At 42.8% G+C, this 26140-nt stretch overlaps 2 protein-coding genes across 2 annotated transcripts in view; one reads left to right on the top strand and one right to left on the bottom strand.

The window, feature by feature from the left end:
- Positions 1 to 26140, bottom strand: part of LOC124387799 (protein translocase subunit SecA-like) — a 97933-nt gene that overhangs the window by 21895 nt on the left and 49898 nt on the right. The window lies entirely within an intron of this gene.
- The window catches only part of LOC124387798, a 146300-nt gene that overhangs the window by 18996 nt on the left and 101164 nt on the right, over positions 1 to 26140 (top strand). Inside the window, exons 4-7 of the mRNA XM_046852386.1 lie at positions 1002 to 1252; positions 1326 to 6646; positions 6726 to 6945; positions 25157 to 25356. Coding sequence (XP_046708342.1) covers positions 1002 to 1252; positions 1326 to 6646; positions 6726 to 6945; positions 25157 to 25356 — 5992 coding nt within the window. The remainder of the gene's footprint in view (positions 1 to 1001; positions 1253 to 1325; positions 6647 to 6725; positions 6946 to 25156; positions 25357 to 26140) is intronic.

Below are 26140 nucleotides of genomic sequence, written 5' to 3' on the forward strand. Positions count from 1 at the left end.
GATAAGATTAGAAATGAGTTTATTAGAGGACAGCGCATGTAGGATGTTTTGGTGACAAGGTGAGGGAGGCGAGATTGAGATGGTTTGGACATGTGCAGAGGAGGGACATGAATTATATTGGTAGAAGAATGCTGAGGATGGAGCCACCAGGTAGGAGGAAAAGAGGAAGGCCAAGGAGGAGGTTCATGGATGTGGTGAGGGAAGACATGCAGGTAGTTGGTGTAAAAGAGGCAGATGTAGAGGACAGGGGGGTATGGAGAAGGATGATCCGCTGTGGCGACCCCTAATGGGAGCAGCCGAAAGAAGAAGAAGTTGTAACTGAGTTAATAATATAAATTAAATAAATGTGAAGTAAATGAAATCATGTGCTTTGTGTTGAATTTTTGTATGGTGAAGTGACCTGATAAACATCACATTTCATTTTCTTAATTTAAAACTTATTCATGATTTAAAAAAACATTCACATTTTCTGCTCAGCAGCATGAAAAGGGGAAGGGAAAATACACCAGAGAGAGATGTTTTGATGCTATGCTCTGAAGTCAAAGGTAAATTAAGAAGGTCAGAAGATATGGTATAACTGACAAGGAATACCATTGTATGATGCAATTGATTTTTGTTGATTTAAGCTGTAAAAACTATTTAATTTGCCACTGTGGTGGATAAAATCTATGAGTGAGAACTGATACTATTGTGAATTGTATGTTACAAAGCTGCTTAACTCACCGGCATCGTACCCCGAAATTCTTTTTGCATCTGTCACAAACTGGCTCAATGTTGGCATTTTCAGATGTTGCCACTTTGGTTTGGTTTAGGGGTGGATTGTACAATTCATAGGGGTCTTTATGATCCCAGTCAGGGTTGATCCAGGAAGAAGCTTCAGCATTTCTTTTTTTTTACTTTACTGCACTGTTGAAAAATGAGTTCAGCATCATTGTATATTCGGCTTCTGTAAGCGAACATAATGCAGTGCTTTTGTTATTCAACGTTTTCTCTTCAACTAGGAAAAATTAAAGATGATGCACGAGAGGAAGAAGAAAATCGCAGAAGAGATGAAGAGCAGCGGTGTCAGGCCCAGCGTGAACATGAAAGAAAAATTGAGGAACAGATTCAAAGGCAAAGTGAACTCTCTGCTAAGAAACTTTCACAAGCCACAGAGACACTGAAGCAGAACCAGAGGCTGAGAGGCCATGAGACCCATCACCAAACTCACATCATGCAGCAGGCAGTAAACATTGACATTGAAAGAGACGAGGTATTGAGTTCATTCTCTTCTCTTTTATTTCAAATGTTACAAGTTACTTAATAATTGCATCATTTGTTTCCAGGTTCCTGAAATCGAGAGGAAATTCACAGAACTGTTGCTGGAGTATGAAATTGTTGAGGATGAAGATTCAGAGGAGACTTTAGCAGACAGAATGAAAACTCTGCAAAATGAGTTGATGGTGAAGTTCTGTAAGAAACACAACCTGTCCAGTAGCTGTGTGTTTTCTTTTGATGATGCAGTTGGTTATGAGACTCTGCCTCTACATGATAGACTGACAGTACTTGAGGCTGTGACGCGTTTAGTTTTGGAGGAGAATGAGGACGTCCTCACACATAAACATGAAAGAGACTTCCTCCTGGATCTGCTTGAACTTCTGCAAGATGATCATCCATCACTGGCCTTCAATCTTTTACAGAGCGTTCTTCAAACTGATATGCAACTGTCTACACAGAGTAAAGAAATTCTGTGTCAGATCACATTCAACAAGACATGGAAGCTGTCAGAAATAACAGGTTTCCTGCGTTCCATTTCTGATAAAGACGAAGAACAAGTGCAGTCAATCCTTCACATTGCACAGACCTACAAGCTGGAGTATGGAAATATCTTTCGTGCGTTACAGTCACATGATCCCCTGAGATGGATAAAACACCATGTTGGTGGAGAGAGACAGAAAAATGCAGATACTATTATTAGTGAAATGCGCAATGCAAACTACCCTGAGAACGTCCTGACAATACTAACTGATGTTCTTCAGGATCTGGAAATGGAGCTTCCAGAATACAGAACAGCTGATCTCAGTGAAAACCAAATTCAGGATGTAAAGAAAATGATTATAGAACTGGACTTCAACAACCCTGACAGACAAGTTCTCAAACGTGTCCTAGTGGGAATGTCAGTTGCAGTAAAACGATGTTCTACTGTCACTATTCACAAAGGTCCAACACAAAGTGTCATTGAAGGTTATCTTCCAAGATTAACTCAACTTGCATCCTTGGTCGTCTTCCTGCTTCCAAAATCCAGAAGCAATACAGGTTGCCTGCTTGAGATTGGGACAGGTGAAGGGAAATCTTGTATCTTAGCCATGCTTGCTACAATCCATGCTATTCGTGGTGTGAAGGTGGACATTGTCACCAGCTCCCCGGTTCTTGCCCGTCGTGATTTAGAAGAATGGAGCGAACTGTACAAGATGTTTGGTATAACATCATCTGCCGTTCCTCCAATGATGAATGATGTCTCATCTGAAAAACAAGATGAAATGACTCAGGAAGCGTACAAACAACAAATCATTTACAGCACTGTTGGGACTTTTGCAGCAGATACACTGAAACAAGAGTTTGAGAAGAAAAAAACTCGAGGAGACAGAAGGTTTGAGATGGTCCTTGTGGATGAGGTTGACTACATGACCTTGGATAATGGAGTTCAAATAACATTTCTGTCCCATGAGTGCAGTGGCCTTCAGCATTTAGAGCAAGTTCTTGCAGGCATCTGGGCCATGATATCTGCATGTCGACCAGTTGAGATAGAAGAAACTGGAGAGACCATGTGGACAACAAGAATCCAGAATTTTCACACGGCTGCTTTGATAGCAATGATTGGTGCAGAACAAAGTGATGGATTTTCACCATTAGAAATTCTGTTGCCAGGTATTGAGTTAGGATTTTACTCCGAGGAAGATTTTAAAAATTTGGTTTCTATTAATGCTGAAGGAGAAGACGAGCACGGAACTATTGAAAATGAAGCATTAACGACCATCATGGCCAAAACTGGAATAGAACAACAGTATGACCTGCTGAGTGTTCTTGAGATGGGGATGGAGCACAAGGTGGCATTTAACTGTTATATTTATCAGTCAGAAACTGGAAAAGCCGTTCAGTTTGGAGAGCAAAAGGCAAAAACTGACCAAAACATCAACATGCTGCTACTCCAGTATGGAAAAGCTTGTGAGATCTTATCTGAACAAATGCTTGTTGAAGCCACCGTTAGCCAGATCAAATCCAAGATTAAATATTCTAAACAATGCAGTTTAAAGATGGAAAAAGATACTCTTGTAATTCCTTCTTTTTTAGAGAAATACCTGGAAAATCAGCTGCCACTGTTTGTTGAAAATGCACTGAAGGCCATTCAAATGACCAAAGGAAGAGAGTACATGATTGAGAGATCTCTTAGTGCTCAGGGAGTAGATGTTAGAGAGGATGAACAACACATGTACCATGGGATAATTCCAGTGGACTTTCAGGCCAGTGGAATGTTGGAGAAAAGAAAACGATGGGGTGATGGACTACAACAGTTTCTGGAGATGAAGCATCAGTTAACTTTATCACCATTATCAAACGTGACAAACTACATGTCAAATTCATATTTCTTTAAAAGATATCTGAGTGGAAAAGGAATATTTGGTGTTTCTGGAACCCTGGGTGGAGATGCAGACAAGGGATTCCTGGCAAGGCATTACAAAACAGAGAGCTACATCATACCGGCTCATCAGCGTCAAAAGGTTACTGAGCTTCCTGCAGTCCAGGTGAGGGGAGGTACTGAACAATGGATCCAAACTCTTTGTGTAACCGTGTCCAAAGTGTCTGACAGAGGACAGGTGGTGTTAGTGGTGTGTGAGGACGTCAACACAGCAAATGATCTCAAAGAAAAAGTAACAGCAGAAACCAAACATTCAGTTACAATGTACACAATGAGCGAGAGCCACAACATTGAGAACCAGAAGTTCAACAAGGGACAGATCATCATTACCACTAACCTTGGAGGACGTGGAACAGACATTAAGGTTACAGAGGAGGTTGATCGCTGTGGTGGTCTGTTTGTGTTACTCACGTACTTCCCCAATAACCGAAGAGTCGACAAACAGGTCTCTGGACGAACAGGTCGAAAAGGAACACCAGGAATGGTCCAGTTAATCCTGAACCAGGATCGTCTAGCCATGGCCTACAGAGGCCATTCTATTGAAGCCATGAGGGAACTCCGAGAAGAGTATGAGGTTAATCGAATAAAAGACATGGAGAAGGAGAAACTAGCTGAAATTGAAATGAAGGAAAAGCTGTTCTCCACATTTTGTCAGTTTCTTTGTGACTTTGACCAGCATTATAGTACAGAAGAGAAGACTGATCTCTTTGAAGTGAAAGTAAAAGATGTCCCTCGTTACTTTGAGTCCTTTAACAATAAGATGGACTATCACCCAGCATTGAATGCTTTGAAGGAATCATGGGGTATGTGGCTGATACTTCACACAGAGCAGATTAACATTGAGAATGACCTCAATAAATTAAACAAAAACCTCCTCCAGCACTTGCAGGATACAAGCAACAAACTTTTACAAGGTCAGAGTGAAAACTTTTATGATCATGTTCAGGTGGCTTTAGGAAGAACTGCCTTGCACTTTCTAAACAAAAACAAGAATGACTATGGAGCAAAAGGTTACTGGGAAAAAGCCTCTGATTCAGACACCTACTACAGAGCTGCTGCACTGTACAACCAGGCCTACATCACCATTAACCTGGCCAAGGACGGCTACAAAAATGAGGCCCGTTCCTTACTAGAGCAGGCAGAGGAAGCCATAGATGTTTACGTATCAGAAACAAGTAACATACTGAGCTTCTGTTCTTTGTCTGTTACTCGAGATTTTGATCCACACCACAGTGGCAGCTGTAACTTCCATTTACAAATGCAGGCAAGGATGAACATATTAAACTCATGGAAGCAAAACATCACAAAAATACTTGACCTGCTTAAATCAGACAAAGGAGAATTTAAAACTGTAGATTTGACTCTTTACAGCTTATCAACTGAGGAGGATTTTGTGTCTTCCAGTGAACTTAATGTCTTTCGTAATTATGGCCTTGCACTTGTGTTTGAAGTGAAGAAAAAGCCCCAGTTCTCATTTGATGCTCTGATTTGTTTTTTTCTTGGTGTAGCTCAGGTTGTAGCAGGAGTTTTGGTATGCGCCCTGTCAGCTGGTTCCCTGTCCTCATTCGGTCTTGGTTTGATTTCTGAAGGTGTGTCTGACATGATCAGTGGAGTCATGGGTATGATTAATGGCACATTTAGTTGGGCATCATGGGCAATATCTAAAGCAATCAGTATAGGAATTTCTTTGGCCTGTGGGGGCTTCAGTGTTCTCAAAAGGTCATTCTCTTCTGTGAAAAATGCAGCAAAAAGTATTCTCAATGGCAACACATCCCTAAAAAGTGTTGCATTTAGTGCTATCAGATCAGGAAAAAAAACTTTTATTTCAGCGTGTAAATCAGTCAAATCCGCTGTATCATCAATAAGTGTGAAGAACCTTGCAACAAATGCAGGCAAACTGAGTTTAAAATATGCAGGCAAGTATGCGGTTCAGGAATTAGCGATTCAGGGGATAAACACTGCTGTGAGCACAGGCATTGATGCTGGTCTTCAAAAGATATTCCAGAAAGTATTTCAACAAACTTTCAAAGACTCCATATGTTCAGCATTAAAACAGAATAAACAGTTTAATCAAGTGCTCACAGATTTTGTTAGTTCAGGAATTCCAAAATCCGCCTTGGAGAAAGAATGTGGTTCTTACAAAATCAGCAAAAACCTGGAGAAGGAAATTATTGATCATATGGTCTCCAAAACAAACAGTGTCCTGATGAACCTCATGGTAAACTGTGCAGAAATCCATCAGGTGATTAACACACTTTCACAGGTGTGGGACAAATCTGCAGAGATTGTTGCACACCGCTCTCATGCCTGGATCAAGTGTGGTCTGACTGCAGCTGGCATCTCCACCACTATTTATGAAATGATTTCCTCCATTCCTACTAAACAGACCATTGACAGTAAATTTGTTCCTGCATTTTTGAGGTCCATGAACGAAAATCCATCACTTGGCAAATATGACAATGATGGACGGGACAAACTGGAAGATGTGAATCGTCTTAAAGATGAACTCATTGAATTAGTTTCAGATGTTCTTTCCCAGGCCATGGTGAAGAGTTTTTCTGGGTTCTCCACGTCCTTGTTAACAAAAACATTCACTCACAAACTAAACTCAGTTACTGGAAAAGTAGTTGGTAATATGCTGGGAAGACATGAAACTCAAAGTTTCTTTGTAAATCAGCAGCATCATTATGATCTAAAATCAGCCTCTAAATGTAAGGAAAAGCTTTTGTCTGAGGAGCAACTAAATGAGCTCAAGATCTACGCTTACAATGTAACTGATGAGGAAAAGCCAGCAACAGCTTTAGAAGTTCATGTTCTCACCAAGAGTGACTTACTAAAAGGTAAAGGAATCTGTATAACAGTAGTAGATGATCGAGGAAAACTTCTCACAGAGGAGACTTACACAGGAACAGACCCAACAGCTGGTACTATCAAACTTGTAATAACTAAAACATCTCTGACTTCTCCAGGGTGAGTGCAAACTTTATTTAATTTAAAACACTAAAGAAGATTGTATTTTATCAGCATTGTGTTTTATTGTGTTTTACAGAGAAACTGGAAAATTCAGTAAACTGAAAGACTGGATACTGGGTAAAGACACTGCACAGATTGGCCACATTGACATTTTACTCCCTGATGGTTCTCGGGGAACAGTGAACTCCTCAAACCAGAACTGTCTTTTTCATGCTGTCATTCAAGCCACAACTAATCACTCAAATGATGAAATTAAACAAAAAGCTGTAGAACTTCGTAGGAAAGTCAGTGAGGAGGTACGTATTACATCATATTAAATATCATACAACCCCAAATCAGAAAAAGTTGGGACAGTATGGAAAACGCAAATAAAAGAAGAAAGTAGTGATTTTTAAATTTACTTTGACTTGTATTTCATTGCAGACAATATGAACACAAAATATATTTCATCTTTTGTTTGGTCAGCTTCATGTCATTTGTAAATATACATCCTTTCCTTTCATTCAGACCTGCAACACAAGTTGGGACAGGAGCAATTATGGGCTAGTAATGAGGTAAATAATGATGTGATTTGAAACAGGTGATGTCAACAGGTGATTGTTATTATGATTTGGTACAAAAGCAGCATCCAAGAAAGGTCTAGTCCTTTAGGAGCAAAGATGTGCCGAGGATCACCAGTTTGCCAACAAATACGTAAGAAAGTTATTGAAATGTTTAAAAACAATGTTCCTCAAAGAAAGATAGGAAGAGATTTGGATATTTCACCTTCTACAGTGCATAACATAATTAAAAGATTCAAGGAATCTTTAGGAATTTCAGTGCATAAAGGACAAGGGCCTAAGCCTAAGCTGAACAACCGTGATCTCCGATCCCTCAGGTGGCACTGCATCAAGAATTGTCATTAATCTATCACCACATGGGTTCAGGACTACTTTGGCAAACCTTTTTCAAGTACCACAATATGTAGTTACATCCACAAATGCCAGTTAAAACTGTACTGTGCCAAAAGGAAGCCCTATGTTAACAGTGTCCAGAAGCGCCGTCGACTTCTCTAGGCTCGGAGGCATCTGGGATGGACCATCACACAGTGGAAACGTGTATTGTGGTCAGATGAATCAGTATTTCAGGTATTTTTTGAGAGGAATGGATGCTGTGTCCAAAAGCCAGGGTCTGTCATGGTATCAGGTTGTGTCAGTGCCCTTGGCAAAGGTAACTTGCACTTCAGTGATGGCACCATTAATGCTGAAAAGTACATAGAAATTTTGGAGCACAATATGTTGCCTTCAAGAAGACATCTTTTCCAGAGACGTCCATGCATATTTCAACAAGACAATGCAAAACCACATTCTGCACACATTACAAAGTCCTGGCTGCTGAGGAAGAGGGTACGTGTACTTGACTGGCCTGCCTGCAGTCCCGACCTGTCTCCAATAAAGAATGTGAACAACAAAAATGCGACAACGAAGACCCCTTACTGTTGCCCACCTTAAAACTTGTTTGCAGGAAGAATGGGACAAAATTACACCTGAAACACTTCATCACTTGGTGCCTTCAGTCCCTTAACGTCTTTTAAGTGTTGTGAAAAGGAATGGCAACATTACAAAGTGGTAAATTCTTTACTGTCCCAACTTTTTTTGGAATGTGTTGCAGGTCTGAATGAAAGGAAAGGATGTATATTTACAAATGACATGAAGTTGACCAAACAAAACATTAATATTTTGTGTTCATGTTGTCTGCAATGAAATACAAGTCAAAGTAAATTTAGAAATCTTTTTTTTAGAATTCTTTTTTATTTGCGTTTTCCATACTGTCCCAACTTTTTCTGTTTTGGGGTTGTATATTTGTATTGCACTTTTTATACATAAATATGTAGTTCACAGTAAAAGTAAATAAACCATAAAAAAAAGAAACAAAATCTATAATAGACAGAAAACATAATGAGAATGGACATAAAATGAATACCATGAATACAGTGAGATTTTAACAAACAGAAATTTCAGAAAAATTAACTCCCACAATCTTGAGGTCGAAACTTTACTAAAATATTCCACTTTATTAAAAGTACTATTACCTTGATGATATTTTACTCAAGATAATATATAAAAAAAAACAATATACTCAAGTAAAAGTAAAATAAAAGGTTGCTTGTATATTATTTTTACTCTTTTATTTAGAGTAAAAAATATTTTTACATTTAAAATAACTCAAATTAAATGAATAAATATTTACCTTTATCACATTTGCCAGGCACCCTTATCCAGAGCACCATACAAATGAGCAGGGGAGGTTTAAGGGCCCAGCAGAGGCAGCTTGGTGGTGGTGGGATTTAAACCTGTGTAAAGAAAACTGATGATTTCTTTTTTATGTTTTTTTAAAGTTGAAATGAAAGGCAATGTGGCTAAACATTTGTAAAGTGGTTCTCATTACAAATTTAAAGCCACAATGTACAGAACATCACACAAAGATATAGAAGAAAGTGTATACAAACATTTTCGATCAAGAAACCTAAAAAATAAATAAATAAATGCAGAAAAGCCAAACTGCATACATGACATGCATTTCATATATTAGCGAATCAAATTAAATCAGATAAATTGCAGTGCATTGATGCACAAAACAACAATCAAAAATGTATTTACACCAGTAATTTAGAGCAGAATAGACCTTTACAGAATATCCCAGACATTGTTAAATATTTTAACTTCTGCAGCTGAGATGCTCCTCTGTCGGTTACGGATCTTAGAAAGTGAAACTTAGTTAAAAGATTTTATTAAAAGCTTTTTTTTTTTTTTTTTTACGGCATTATCATAATAGGTTGTAAATTAACTTATCAGGAGAAAACCGGTAGTTTTAAGTAAAATCAGATATTGATCACCCCATGTAACCAAAATTGCATAATCCTCATTTTATAACACCTCTCAAAAGATTCGACAGTGAGATCTGTTCTTCCTGTTGAAGCATTGAATCTGCGACTAAGTATATATACGTATATATACAGTAAGGAAAATAACCCAGCCATTATGGATGCACAAGCCAGTGCACTCTTAGTGCCGGTCCCAAGCCCGGGTAAATGGGAGGGTTGCGTTAGGAAGGGCATCCAGCGTAAAACATGTGCCAAATCAAATATGCGGATCACAAATGAGAATTTCATACCGAAACGGTCGAGGCCCGGGTTAACAATGACCGCCACAGGTATCGTTAGCCGACAGGGTACCGGTGGAAATTGGGCCACTGTTGGCCGAAGGAGGAGAAGGAGAGGAGGAAGACGTCTACAGAGACGGCAGGGAAAGGAGCAGTGTAGGAGAGTGAAGGTTCGGGTTGGTACTTTAAATGTTGGTACTATGACGGGTAAAGGGAGAGAGGTAGCTGATATGATGGAGAGGAGAAAGGTAGATATGCTGTGTGTTCAGGAGACCAAGTGGAAAGGGAGTAAGAGCAGGAACATTGGAGGTGGATTTAAACTGTTTTATCATGGTGTGGATGGAAAGAGAAATGGTGTAGGGGTGATTTTGAAGGAAGAGTACAGTAAGAGTGTAGTGGAGGTGAAGAGAGTTTCTGATAGGGTGATGATCGTGAAGGTGGAAGTTGAAGGGATGATGATAAATGTCATCAGTGCCTATGCTCCACAGGTTGGCTGTGAGATGGAGGAGAATGAAAAATTCTGGAGTAAATTAGATGAAGTGGTAGATGGTGTACCTAGGAAAGAACGATTGGTGATTGGGGCAGACTTTAATGGGCATGTAGGTGAAGGGAACAGAGGTGATGAGGAGGTGATGGGTAGGTATGGTTTTAAGGAGAGGAATGTGGAAGGGCAAATGGTGGTAGATTTTGCTAAAAGGATGGAAATGGCAGTGGTGAACACTTATTTTAAGAAGAAGGAGGATCATAGGGTGACATATGAGAGTGGAGGAAGGTGCACACAGGTGGACTATGTGCTATGCAGGAGATGCAGCTAGACAGTATCGGATGGTGGTCTGTAGGATGGTTTTGGAGGCGAAGAAGAAGAGGAGGAGAGTGAGGACTGAAAGAAGAATAAGATGGTGGAAACTTAAGGAGGAAGAGTGTAGTGTGAGGTTCAGGAAGAGGTCAGACAGAGGCTCGGTGGTGTTGAAGAGGTGTTGGATGATTGGGCAACTACTGCAGGAGTGATGAGGGAGGCAGCTAGAAAAGTACTTGGTGTGACATCTGGAAATAGAAAGCAAGACAAGGAGACGTGGTGGTGGAATGAGGAAGTGCAGGAGAGCATAAGGAGAAAGAGGTTGGCAAAACAGAAGTGGGATAGACAGAGTGATGAGAAAAGTAGGCAGGAGTACAAGGAGATGCGGCAGCAGGTAAAGAGGATGTGGCGAAAGCCAAGGAAAAGGCATATGAGGAGCTGTATGAGAGGTTGGACACTAAGGAAGGAGAAAAGGATTTATACCGATGGGCCAGGCAGAGGGACCGAGCTGGGAAGGATGTACTGCAAGTTAGAGCAGTAAAGGATGGAGAGGAAATGTGTTGACTAGTGAGGAGAGTGTGTTGAGAAGGTGGAGGAGTATTTTGAGCAGCTGATGAATGAGGAAAATCAGAGAGAAGGTTGGATGATGTGGAGTTGGTGAAGCAGGATGTAGATAGGATTAGTAAGGAGGAAGTGAGAGCAGCGATTAAGAGGATGAAGAGTGGAAAGTCGGTTGGACCAGATGACATACCGGTAGAAGCGTGGAGATGTTTAGGAGAGATGCAGTGGGGTTTTTGACCAGATTGTTAAACAGGATTTTGGAAGGTGAGAAGATGCCTGAGTAATGGAGAAGGAGTGTGCTGGTACCGATCTTTAAGCAGAAGGAAGATGTGCAGACCTGCAGGGGAATAAAGTTGATCAGTCACACCATGAAGTTATGGGAAAGAGTAGTGGAAGCCAGGCTGAGAGAAGAGGTGACCATCTGTGAGCAACAGTATGGTTTCATGCCGAGGAAGAGCACCAAAGATGACTTATTTGCTTTGAGAATGTTGATGGAGAAGTATAGAGAAGGACAGAAGGAGTTGCATTGTGTGTTTGTGGATTTAGAGAAAGCGTACGACAAAGTGCCAAGAAAGGAGTTGTGGTATTGTATGAGGAAGTCAGGTATGTCAGAAGTATGTGAGGGTGGTGCAGGACATGTATGAGGACAGTGTGACAGCAGTGAAGTGTGCAGTAGGAACAACAGACTGGTACAGGGTGAAGGTTGGACAGGTTGACGGACAAGGTCAGACAGGAGTCTCCCTGGACTATGATGTTTGCGGATGATATTGTGATTTGTGGTGAGAGTAGGAAGCAGGTGGAGAAGAGCCTGGAGAGGTGGAGGTACACGCTGGAGAGAAGGGGAATGAAAGTCAGTAGGAGTAAGACAGAGTACATGTGTGTGAATGAGAGGGAGGGCGGTGGAGTGGTGCGGTTGCGGGGAGAAGAGGTGGAGAAGGTGGAGGAGTTCAGCTACCTAGGGTCAACAGTGCAAAGTAATGGAAAGTGTGTTAGACAAGTGAAGAAAAGTGTGCAGGCAGGGTGGAGTGATAGCAGGAGTGATTTGTGATAGTAGGGTATCTGCTAATAAATATGGGTGGAATATACAGTAGTGCAAAAATGCATAGTGGATAAAGCAGTTTAATAAACACTAAAAGTGACAGTGCAGAAGCGATTGTTAACATTGTTTGATCAGCTGTTCAGTGCATTAACAAAAAAGCTATCCTTCAGTCTGTTTGTGTGGTTCTTAAACACCTGTAGCATCTGCCCCAATGGGAGAAGGGTGAATAGTCCATGGTTGGGGTGAGAGGTATCTTTGATGATGCCCCTCACCCTTTGCAGATAGCGTTTATTGTGAATGTCCTCCAAATTGTTTAGTTGAGTGCTAATGATTCATTGGGCAGTTTTCACCACCCTCTGAAGAGCGTTACAGTCAGAAGCAGTGCAGCTGTTGTTCCACACTGAGATGCAGTATGTGAGGATGCTCTCAATGGTGCAGCAGAGAAATGTTCTCTGGTATCATGTAGCATAGACAGGACTTAAAATCTCCTGCATGTGCAGTTGTGCCTTTCTAAGTTCAGAGACATGGTGAGATCCTGTCTCTTTTTCTTTTCTTCTTCTACATTCCTTCCTATAGGCAGCACCTGCATATATATATATATATATATATATATGTATATATATATATATATATATATATATATATATATATATATATATATAAACCTCCCCTACTCTATCCAAAACAGGGATGGTTTAGCTGCATAGAATGCTAATCCGGAAGATTAAGTAAGTCAGTGGTCTTACACCTCAGAAACCATTGGTGTGGACAAAACTCTTGGGTAGAACAGCTTAGGGAAATTGACAGCATTCTCAAAATGATCCACCTACACAGGTCCACTAGGGCATGATTTAGTTGGTGTTGCAACTTTCATCATTGGTATTATCTCAACCATTACCATTTCAGTTCCTGTCATCTCACTTTTTATGGCTATTTCAGTGCCAGTGTAGTTTCAGTGTAGCAGGGTGAGCCAGTTGTGTTTGGACACAGAATCTTGGCATAGGCGCATTAGCATAAATCTTCAATGTCTTTAGCTAGAATGCAAAGGGGCTTCTTGCTGCCTGGGTGTGTTATCAAATTCAGTTCTGTAGAACTTTGTTTTACACTGTCCAGCTTGCAGCATCAGCTAATAATTCAGTTGGGCTTTGAATCCATCTCTATCTGTTTTAACAGGGAACTGTTGTGCTTTAATAGCAAATGATTGTTACATGGTTGTTTCTTCGGCATATTCACTTTAGGCATGGGCACCGCCATGTTGGTTTACATCTGTGTCATCTCGTAAGAGAATTGTGCCGGGGATATGTTGTTAGTGTAGAATCTCACCAGTTTTTTTTATTTTGTTATGTTGCACTTGCACAATTGTTCAAATAGATTGTTTTTTTCCTCATTAATTTACACTCAGTACCCCATATTGACAAAGAAAAAAGACAATTATTGAATTATCTGTACAGTGGAACCTCGGGTTACGAACGCCCCGGCATACGTATAATTCAGGTTACGAATCGCAGTTCATCAAAATTTTTGCCCCTGGTTACGAACAATATATCGGGATACGAACGTCACGCACCAAAAAATCGCAGGCAAGTTGGTTGTTTTTGCTCTATCCATGCAGCTCGTCACATCAGTTAGCGTCCTGTGTCCCTAGCAAGAGCATCGTGTTACTTATCCGCTTGAACTTTTCCCGGCGGCAGCGTAACAACTCGTTAGTTGATGCTCGTGGAATGATGAGATGGACAACATTAGCCGATGCATAACCACTTTACTTGTTTTTATGAAGATAGATTAGCAGGGTTACAGTCTTTTCCGAAGTACAATACCCATAATGAATTTCACTCTGGACTTCAATACCAACTGATAGTAGCCTTAAAGAAACAGCTCTCATTTTCCCTCTAATGCAACAATTGTCTCAGCGTTCGTGTTAATAACGCTTTAATATTCTATAATATAATATATAATAATATATAAATAATATAATATAATAAGATTCTCCTTCCAAACAATAACTCTCCCTCCTCCCCTTCTCTGACGTCGTCTCCTGCAGCGAGTCTTCTCAAAGGGAAAGTACCCGGTAAAGATGTTTTCCTCTTTTGTATGTTTTTATGTGGTATGATTTTAATATAACATGTTAAAAGTAAATAATATTAGTGAATATTGGCTTTATTTTTATTTAAGTAATATTTTTGGTTGTCCAGAACGAATTACCGAAGTTTCTGTTCATTATTATGGGGAAATTTGTATCGGGATACGAACTTTTCAGGTTACGAATAAAGTACCGGAACGAATTAAATTCGTAACCTGAGGTTCCACTGTATATTATAAACCAAAATCTGAAATATCACATGTATAAAAGTATTCAGACCCTTTGCAACAACACTTGAAAATGAGTTCCGGTGATTTCCACTTCTTTTGATTATTGCTGAGATGTTTCTACACCTTGACTGGAGTCTAATTTTGGAAAGGTTTATTAATTGGACACAATGTGGAAAGGCACACACCTCTCTATAGAAGGCATCACAGCTGACAATGCAGATCAGAGCAAACATCAAGCCATGAGGTCAGAGGAACTGCTGTAGAGCTGAGACAAAGAATTGTTATAATGCACAGATCTGGGGAAGGCTACGTAAAAATTTCTGCTGCACTGAAGATTTCCAAGTGCACAGCTGCCTCCATAATTTAAAAATTGAGAAATGTGGCACACCCAGGACGAGACCAAACTGAGCAATAAGTGTAGAATTAAGAGAGGTGACCAATAATCTAATGGTTACTCTGACTGAGCTCTGAGATCCATTCTAGAGCTGGGACAAAGTTCCAGAAGGATAACTATCACTGCAGCCCGATCATCACCTGCCAAGGCCATCCCAAAAGTGAAGCATTCTGGTGGCAGCATCATGCTGTGGGGTGGTTTTCTGAAACTGACTGGAAGACTGGTCAGGCTTGGGGGAAAGCTGAATGGAGCAAAGTGCATAGATATAGATATAAAACAATTTGCCATGGGTGGGAAAGTGCTTTCAATTTAGTAAAAGGCTACAGAAAGATTTTAAAGGCTTTAGCGATTGCTCTTTGTACTGCTCAGGGCATAATTAAGAAGTGAAAGTAAAATGGTAGCCTCTGTTCCCTTCACTTACATGCTAATTGAAGTCTACCACTTCATTTAACTCCAGAATTTTTCCTCCATCTCACAACCCACTTGTGGAGCATAGGCACTGATGACATTTATCATCACACCTTCAACTTTCAGCTTCACATTCATCACCCTATCAGAAACTCTTCACCTCCACTACACTCTTAATGTATTCTTCCTTCAGCATCACCCCTACATCATTTCTCTTTCCAGTCATAGTACCAACATTTGAAGTACCAACCACAAACCTCCACTCTCCTCCACTTCTCCTTTCCCTGCTGTCTCTGTAGACGTTTTCCTCCTCTCCTTCTCCTCCTTCGGACAACAATAGCCACATTTCCACCGGTACCCTGTTGTTAATGATACCTGTGGTGGTCGTTGGTAACCGATCCGGTATAAAATTCTGATTCTTGATCCACATATTTGATTTGGTACATGTTTTACGCTGGATGTCTTTCTTAACAAAACCCTCCACATTGCTTGAGATCGGCACTAAGAGTGACCTGATCTGTGTAATACTAATGGATCGGTTAAGGCTGGCAGATGTTCTGAAAGTTTGCTCATCAGTTGTATTATTTTATAAACTGTGATAGTTAATTAGGAGCCAATGTAGAATGAATAAGACAAGGTGATGTGGTTATATTTTCTGGGTCTGGTAAGGACTCTTGCTGTATTCTGGACTACCTGAAGCGTATTTATACACTTGCTAGAAAAGCCAGACAGTAAAGCGTTACAGTCTAATTTCAACGAAAATATTATAAATAATTTGTTTTTTTTTTGCATCCTGTAACAGCATCATATTTCTTATTTAAGCAATATTACTGAGATTAATAAAATCTGAGTAATATCATCTACAATGCATAAGGAAAGAATGGAGTAATCACACAAAGGTCTTTTACTGTTTTCACTGGTGTAAGGCAGAAAGACCATCCAGCGATACTCTGTAATCAGAAAGCCTGCTTCTAGATGCTTGTGGTGTTAGTAAAAGTACCTCTGTTTTATTATAATTTAGCAGAAGGTAGTTTACAAGCAATTAACTGTCCTTTACACACTTCTCAACGCTGAGAACGCTTCTTTGTTATGCTGATATCTCTCACCTGGCTTTGCTGCAGCAAACAGTTTATCACCAATTGTCAGGTGCACGTTTCTCTGGGGAACCAGGACACTGCCGCTCCTTCCTCACTCAGTGCGGCATTATCTTTCAACTTCAACCCTCTTCTTTTCCCACCGAAGTAGCCAGGGTGGCCTAGGTGATTTCCCTGCTATCAGGTCCCGCTCTCCAGTGGGCCACCGCTGAGTGGGAGAACCAGACCCCCCACTGCATGTCTTTCTCTGCCTTCTCCGGCGAACTCCGGAAAATTTTCGACTCCGCCTCTCCCCGTCATGATGCGGCTCGCTTGCTGTTTTCTGCCACTCAAGGTAGGCGCTCGGGGGCTGAATTTGCCGCTGAGTTCCGCACCGCTGCCACGGATAGCGGATGGAACCCCACTGCCCTCTATGACGCCTTCTATCGTGGTTTGGCTGCTGAAGTTAAAGATGAGTTAGCCGCTCGGGAACTTCCATCGAGCTTAGATGGCCTCATTGCCCTCGCAACGCGAATTGACAGACGCCTGCAGGAGCGGCGCGTGGAGCACACCCCTCGGCGCTCCGATCGTCACCGCTCTCCACAATACCGATGTCGAACACTCCCTTGTGAGACTACGGTACCAGAACCCCACTCTCCACCCCGTCCTATGGAAATTGGCCGCCGACACCTATCCTTGGATGAAAAGGAGAGGCATTGTTCCAGAGGCTTGTGTCTCTACTGCGGGGAAGCTGGACACATGGCGGTTTCCTGCCCAGTAAAAGACCGGGCTCGTCGCTGATGGGGAGGTCCTCGCCGAGCCAAATCCTTCCTGCCCTCTCCAAACCACTCCTGGACATCCGCATCCTCTCTGGCGGACAGGAGCACCAGCTTGCGGCTTTTGTGGATTCACGGGCAGACTCGGAGTTCCTGGATCAGGATCTAGTTCAGCAGTTGATGATTGAGACTGAAACCTTGCCAGCCACCCTTCAAGTTCGAGCTCTCGATGGCCATCCCCTTTATCAGGTGACCTGTCGCACAAAGCCCCTCCGGGTCACCATTGCCGATCAACATCAGGAGTGGCTATCCTTTTTGGTCATTTCCTCCCCTCACACCCTGGTCATGCTCGGTTTTCCCTGGTTGCAGAAACACAACCCCCGCCTGGATTGGTCCACGGGTGAAGTCTTAGAGTGGGGAACCTTCTGCCATTCCCACTGTTTAGTTCAGCCATCTGCCTCTGGTACTTTTGAGACCTTGGACCTTGACTCAATTCCCTCTGTGTATCATGACCTAGGTCAGGTATTTAGCAAGGCCCGAGCTTCCTCCTTGCCTGCTCATCGGCCATATGACTGTGCCATCAACCTCCTACCCGGGTCCTCGCCCCCCCGGGGACGTTTGTATCACCTGTCGGGCCCCAAGCAAAAAGCCATGACGCAGTACATTCAGGACTCACTTGCTACTGGCCTTATTCGCCCTTCATCCTCCCCTGCCGGTGCGGGGTTCTTTTTCGTTGAGAAGAAGGATGGGACTTTACGCCCCTGCATCGATTATCGTGGTCTCAATAGCATCACCATCAAGAACCGCTATCCGCGCCCCTTAATGGACACGGCGTTTGAACAGCTCCAAGGAGCTTCCGTTTTCACTAAACTGGACCTTAGAAACGCATACCATCTCGTTCGCATCCGTGAAGGGGATGAGTGGAAGACAGCTTTCAACACCCCGTCTGGTCACTATGAGTATTTGGTCATGCCATTTGGCCTCACCAACGCGCCAGCAGTATTCCAGGCTCTTATCAATGACATGCTGCGTGATATGTTGAACCGCTATGTTTTTGTGTATCTGGATGACATCTTGGTGTTCTCCCGGTCTCTGGATGAGCATGTCGGCCACGTTCGTTTGGTACTCCAGCACCTCCTCCAGAATGGTCTGTACGTCAAGGCGGAGAAATGTGAGTTCCATGTCTCTAGCACCTCCTTCCTGGGATTCACTCTTGCTGCGGGGAGCATAAGTATGGATCCTGCCAGGATAAGAGCTGTCAAGGAATGGCCCACACCCTCCTCTAGGAAGCAGCTGCAGAGGTTCCTGGGGTTCTCCAAATTTTTCCGGAGGTTTATTAGAGTTCGGTTACTGCCCCTCTTCACCAACTGACCTCCTCCCGCCGGTCCTTTTCATGGCCTCCCGAAGCGGAGCGAGCGTTCATCAGACTCAAAGACCTCTTCACCTCTGCCCCAGTCCTGGTTTTTCCCGATCCCTCTCGCCAGTTCATCGTGGAAGTCGATGCCTCTGACCTAGGGGTAGGCGCTGTACTGTCTCAGAGCGGCGCTTCTGATAATAAGTTGCACCCTTGTGCCTTCTTCTCCCGCTGTCTTAACCAAGCTGAACGTAATTACCCCATTGGTGAGCGGGAGCTCCTGGCCGTCAAGCTTGCCCTGGAAGAGTGGCGTCACTGGTTAGAGGGGGCCGAGACCCCTTTCTTGGTCTGGACTGATCACCGCAACCTGGAGTATCTACGCACCGCCAAGCGCCTCAATCTTTGCCAGGCTCGCTGGGGACTTTTTTTCGGCAGGTTCAATTTCTCTCTTTCCTACCGCCCGGGATCTAAGAATGGGAAGCCTGACGCTCTTTCCAGGTTACACTCCCCTGTGGAGGAAGAAGATCCCACCTTCACACCCATACTTCCTCCTTCAGTTACCGTGCGTGCCCTGGACCTTGACCTCGAGGCTAGGGTTAAACTTGCCACTATAGACCAGCCGGCTCCCGAGGGTTGCCCTACTGACAGACTCTTTGTTCCCGAGCAGTTGCGGTCCCAAGTCCTCCAGTGGTCTCGATCAGCCTCTCCTCTGGGTTCCACCCGCAAACCAATGGCCAGACTGAGAGGCTCAATCAAGAGCTAGAGACCGGACTCCGTGTCCTTTGCGCCCAAGATGCCTCCTCATGGTCCTCCAAGCTGTTGTGGGTTGAGTACGCCCATAATTCTTTGCCTACTGCTGCCACTGGATTGTCTCCCTTTCAGACGGTTTATGGTTATCAACCCCCTCTATTCTCTACCCAGGAGGCTGAGGCTTCTGTCCCATCTGCGTTGGCTCAGTTTCGGCGCTGTCGACTCAGTTGGAGGAGGGCCTGCACGGCACTTCTTAGAGCTTCCCAGAGCTATGCTCGTTGGGCCAACCGGAGACGCCGTCCTGCACCCCATTACCGGGTTGGTCAGAAGGCGTGGCTTTCCACTCGGGACCTTCCTCTCAAGCCTGTGTGTCGTAAGCTCACCCCACGGTTTCTGGGACCGTTCCCCATCTCCAAGGTCATTAACCCGGTTGCTGTGCGCCTCAGACTGCCCAGGGCCCTTCGGATCCATCCTACGTTCCACGTTTCCCGACTCCGACCTGTCCGGGCCTGTTCCTTGGTGCCCTCCGCCGGGCCCCCGCCACCCGCCCGGGTCGTCGACGGGGGTCCCGCTTATACGGTGCGTCGTTTGCTCCGCTCCCGCCGTCGGGGTAGAGGCTTCCAATATCTGGTGGACTGGGAGGGCTATGGCCCGGAGGAGCGCTCCTGGGTTCCTGCGCGGCATGTTCTGGACCGCGACCTCATTTCTCGGTTTCATCGGGACCATCCTGAGCAGCCTGGAGGGTCGTACTGTCAGCCGACGGCGCGCACTTCCGGTAATTCAACTTCCGGTAGCCCAACTTCCGCTTCCGGTGCGGCACCGGCGCGACGTGGCGGCCATCTTTGATGTGTATAAATAGACGCCGGCTCCTGTTATTCCTTGCCAGATTGTTTTTTGGCTTTGTGTTATGTTTTTTGGGACTATCTTGCCGTTTTTTCCCCTGTGGATTATTTTTGCTTTCACTTTGGATCTCTCCTTTTTCCTGTTTTTTGCCCGCAGTTTTTGGACGTTTGTTGGTTATTTTTTCCCTTTTTCTGCTCTTTGGTTTTTTTTCATGCTCTTTTTAAGAGTAGAACATTTGTTCTCTGACTGTTTGTATTGCCTATGTTTTTCCCCTAATTAAAGACTGCCTTTTTGGATATTTTCTGCGTCCTGCATTTGGGTCCTTCCTCTCGCGTTCCTGACACCAATATAGCAATGGAAACTAATACCATGTTTACAGAATAATTGCAGCAGATATAAAGAGAAAAGCAGTGGGCCTAAGACAGTGTCAGGTATTCCCTGTCATGCCCCCCTTTGGCGGCTATCATGCTGCCGCTGTTTTGGCCGCTCCCAGCCTTGATCTCGAACACCTGGGACTCATCAGCCACACACCTTTATAAACTCCGTTTCTAGAGTCTCTCGCGGTCGGTTATTGCACATTATGCTGGCAGGACTCGAGACTCTCTCTCCTTTCGTGTGGACCGCGCCTCTTCCCAGGCGCACGACGGATATTACAACAGTGCTTCGGGTCCTGGATCGGACTGTGTGGACCTCGCCTCTTTCCAGCCGTGCCACAGATAACTCTTCACCGCTTCCGGTTCAGGTTCGGACATTGTGGACCTCGCTCCCCCAGGGCATACCATGGATATACCTACCTGTCTCACGTTCATCTCACTCACCTGCCCGGCTCGCGGTTTTGACTATAATAAAACCCGCTTTACCTGCTACGGCTTCCGCCTCCGTTTCTCCCAGCTTGACAGAATAACTGACCTTAAAAAAAACATAATCAGGTTACTACCATGGTCTCCGTGTGATCCGATCTATAACAGCAAGACCAAGGAAGACCAATGACCAATAAATCAGCCGAGCTCCGCCTCAGATTACACCCGGAAGCTCGCTGCCCTCCTCACGGATCATGCTCACCAGCTCTGGAGCATGCAAGCGCGGCTGCGCCACGTGCCTCCGAGAGCATACTGGAATTCCCAGCTTGCTTCTCCGGCGAAATGGCAGAGTGGGGCTAATTCTTACGGAGCGTCGGTAGGTACGTGGTTAGGTACGCGTTTTACATCTCTCTCCTGTCTGGAAAACCTCTCTCTCTCTAGCCAGTCATGCTTCAAGGTCTCTTCGAAGGAGTCATCGTGCTCCCCGGTCCCTACCACCACGATGTAGCACGTCAAGACTCCGCCGAAAGCGCCATTGCGCTTCAGGACCTCTTCGAAGACGATGTGGCGTTTCCAAGGTACACTGGAGACTACAGTTCACTTCCAGACTCATCAGAGAGTGATGTCGCCGTCCCAAGTTCCCCTAAGGGTGATCTTTGTGGAGCACCAAACTCTACAGGGATTGTGGAGAACTCACCATTTACATCAACAAACTAATAGCAATCAGTCAAATAAGACCTGAGACCTAATAAGGACAGATTCATAAATAACCTGCCTGATTTATCTCAATTTCTCACTAAACCCATAACTACTAATAATCTTGATGAGATAACTAAGAACATAGACCTTATCCTCACTAGCACATTAGACACCGTTGCCCTATCCGGTTAAAAAGGTTAGAGAACAAGCACCTGCACCTTGGTATAATAGTCATACACATGCCCTCAAGAGAACAGCACGTAATCTGGAGAGAAAATGGAGGAAAACTAAATTGGAGGTATTTAGAATCGCGTATAAAGACAGTATGCTCAGCTACAGACGGGCGCTAAAAGCTGCTAGAGCTGAACACCTGAGCAAACTCATAGAAAACAACAAAAACAATCCCAGGTTCCTTTTCAGTACTGTAGCTAAACTAACTACAAATCAGGGCTCTGAAAATTGTGTTCCACCACAGTTTAGTAGTGAGGACTTTATGATTTTCTTCACTGAAAAAATAGATAACATTAGAAAAACAATTGTGGCAGTTCAACCTCTGACAGCATCTCCTGAGACAGTGTTACCTTCAACTCCACAACTCCACTGTTTTACATGTATAGGACAGGAAGAGCTGTATAATGTTATTGCCAAAGCTAAATCGACAACATGTCAGTTAGATCCAATTCCTACTAAATTACTGAAGGAAGTGTTATATACAACTGGTGAACCTCTTCTAAATATTATTAACTCCTCACTATCTTTAGGTCACGTCCCTAAATCCCTCAAGTTAGCAGTTATTAAGCCCCTCATTAAAAACCTAATCTGGATCCAAACACGTTATCAAATTACAGACCAATTTCAAATCTCCCATTTATGTCTAAGATTTTAGAAAAGATTGTCGCTGCACAGTTATGTTCCTACCTGCAAGAGAACAATATCTTTGAAGAATTTCAGTCAGGTTTTAGGCCCCATCATAGCACAGAAACTGCTCTAGTTAAAATAACTAATGACCTGTTTTTAGCTTCAGACCAAGGCTTCATCTCGCTGTTGGTTTTACTAGATCTTAGTGCTGCATTCGACACTATAGACCATGATCTCCTCCTAGATCGCTTACAAAATTACATCGGCATTCAGGGACAGGCATTAAGCTGGTTTAAATCCTACCTGTCCGATCGTTACCATTTCGTAGATTTAAATGGAGAGCTATCCAGGCTAATGCAAGTAAATTATGGCGTGCCGCAAGGTTCAGTTCTAGGACCCCTGCTCTTCACAATATACATGCTTCCGTTAGGAAATATTATTAGAAGGCATGGAATTAGCTTCCATTGTTATGCTGATGATACTCAGCTATATATTTCATCTAAACCAGGCGATACAGCTCAATTAACCCGGATAACTGAGTGTGTTAAGGAACTAAGAGATTGGATGACCCATAACTTTCTACTTTTAAATTCTGATAAGACTGAGATTTTGCTCATCGGCCCAAAACTAGTATACAGACGCTCCAGCATCTCAACCTGCATTTAGACGGATGTTCTGTAACCACTAGTTCAACGGTAAAAGACCTGGGTGTTATTTTAGACAGCGACTTGTCTTTCAAAAATCACATCAATCAGGTTACAAAACAGCCTTCTTTCACCTTAGAAATATTTCTAAGCTAAGAAATATGTTGTCTATATCCGATGCAGAGAAGCTCGTCCATGCGTTCATGACCTCCAGAATAGACTACTGTAATGCGTTACTAGGTGGATGTCCTGCATCATTAATAAACAAGCTTCAGTTAGTCCAGAATGCAGCAGCCAGAGTTCTTACAAGGTCAAAAAATATGATCACATAACCCCGATCTTATCGTCCCTACATTGGCTTCCTGTTAAGTTTCGAATAGACTACAAACTATTACTTCTCACTTATAAAGCACTAAATGGTTTGGCTCCCATGTATCTATCCAGTCTTTTAACACGCTACAATCCGCCACGCCCCTGAGATCTCAAAACTCTGGGCTTCTAGTAGTTCCTAGAATAGCAAAGTCCACTAAAGGTGGTAGAGCATTTTCACATTTAGCTCCTAAACTCTGGAATAGTCTTCCTGACGGTGTTCGGGGCTCAGACACACTCTCCCAGTTTAAGTGTAGATTAAAACATATCTTTTAGCAAAGCCTACACATAACACATCACATCATAACCTTGTGCTCCAGAACATCTGATCACATGCACATTATCAACTTGTGCTGTTAATATCATGAACAGCAGCTACGCTAATTCCTCTCCACTGCTTCTCTTTCTCTCCCCATCCCGAGACACCCTGAGGTTTGGCCAGCTCCAGTCACCTCCCACCTCGTGATGATTACGGACCTTTGAAGAAGTAGATGCCGAACTCACAAACATCCCGAACCATCTAGAGACGTACCAGTGCCATTTGGATCCCGCTACATGTGTGGAGTTTTGACATTGGACCTCCTGGAGTGTTTAAAGGCTCTGGCATGGAGAAGCTGATGCTGGATCTGTGGTGATCACAAATGCTGAGCTCATAAAACTCGGAGCTACTAACCATATAGACTGTATAAGACTGCAGAAAGAACATCACTTATAATCTTATACTCCAGTAATCATGTTAGTTCTCACTGTCCAGTGTTCTGTATAGTTGAAAGATTTATGATCAAACTCTTGATGTCACCCAGATGAGGATGGGTTCCCCTTTTGAGTCTGGTTCCTCTCAAGGTTTCTTCCTCATAACATCTAAGGGAGTTTTTCCTTGCCACAGGCTTGCTCATCAGGGACAAATTCACACCATTCACCATCACTGTTGATTTGTGTAAAGCTGCTTTGAGACAATGTCGGTTGTGAAAAGCGCTATACAAATAAACTTGACTTGACTTGACTTGACCTAATGAATAAGAATCTAGGATTATTATTGTTGTTTATTAGGATGAAGAGTTATGTTGATAACTCAGCACTAAGAGCTTTTCTACAGTTTAGGAGCCTCTCATTCCCTGCTGTTTGAAATACTACTATAAGAATTTGACACCAGTTACAATCAAATTTTTTTTTTAATCATCTTTTTAGTTTATAAAGTCAAAATCAAAAATCAAGTCAAGTGGCTTTAATGTAATTTCAACTATATACATTTATACACTATACAGTCGAACAAACCGATAAATTAACACCACATCACAAAAACTAAGCAAAACATACAAACATATACAAAGAACTTTCTCAGGTGCACCTCTGCAGATGTGTGCAAAAAACATTTAGTGCAAACAACACAAAATCAATAACATAGTAACAGTCTAGCAACGACCAGAACAGCTGAAGAGCTTGTCATCTTAGATAGTTGCCTTTTATGATCATGCATATTTTAGATTTGCTTAATTGATTAGTGCAATAGAAATGTACTGTAACTGAACAGGAATATTCAATGGGGTTCAATCCGTATAATGTAAGTGGTTATAGTGTTTTTGTTTAGTGGTCCCAGGGGATCAGAGGATATGAATATGACCACACATCTACTGTTCAGGGAGAAGATCTTTGAATGTTTGCTGGCTAATTGTTATGCTTTTATTATTACAGATTCTAGCAAAACCACAAAAGTACGCCAAGGCTGTGAGGATCCAGAACATGTTCAATCAAACGAACAGCTCCAATAAATTTCGAATTGAAGCGGGAGCTACTAAAAAGCAAGTAGAACAATATAAGGAATATATCAGGAACAAGAACAAAGAGGATGTGGTTAAAGATTACAATTTGGGAGAAGCTGGAACCTACGAAAGGTAACATGATTAGTTTATTCATTATTAGACAACTTAAGTCAAGAAGCTTTTATTGTCAGTTTAACCGTATATAGCTGACACTACACAGTGAACTGAGAATCCTGGTGCTACATAAAACATCACAGAGCTACATAACAGAACATAGAGCTACAGACATAACACAGAGCTACATACAGACACGGAGCTACATAACAGAACATAGAGCTACATACAGAACAGGGAGCTACATACAGAACATAAAGCTACATACAGAACACAGTGCTAAGTACTAACACAGGGTTACATATAGAACACAAAACTTTAAATCAACAATACCAAGATCAAGAGACCCATAAGGGGGGTTTTAACAGGTTTGGCAGTAACCAGGCCTGGGTGTGGCAAGTCATATTTAACTCAGGTCTCCAAAAAATGTGGTTATTACGGGTCATTCATGATTTAGCATGGGGCAGTTGTTCCTTTTTTACATAGAACTATCCAGATCGGACAAATTCTTCCCTTGATAAATTATATAATAATTTAAAAACTGTATTTTTAACTTGGTCTTTGTGTAATATTGAAATTTGCTTGATCATCTGAATCATATAAGTGTGACTGCTTATTCTTCTTTCGGATTCTCCCATTAAGGAACACCATAGCAGATCATCCGTCTCCATACCCCCCTGTCCTCTACATCTGCCTCTCAAACCAACTACCTGCATGTCTTTCCTCAACACATCCATAACCCTTCTCTATGGTCTTCCTCTTTTCCTTCTTCCTGGTGGCTCCATCCTCAGCATTCTCGAAA

Source organism: Silurus meridionalis, chromosome 6 (genome assembly GCF_014805685.1).
Source record: "Silurus meridionalis isolate SWU-2019-XX chromosome 6, ASM1480568v1, whole genome shotgun sequence".
In the NCBI taxonomy this organism is placed as follows: domain Eukaryota; kingdom Metazoa; phylum Chordata; class Actinopteri; order Siluriformes; family Siluridae; genus Silurus; species Silurus meridionalis.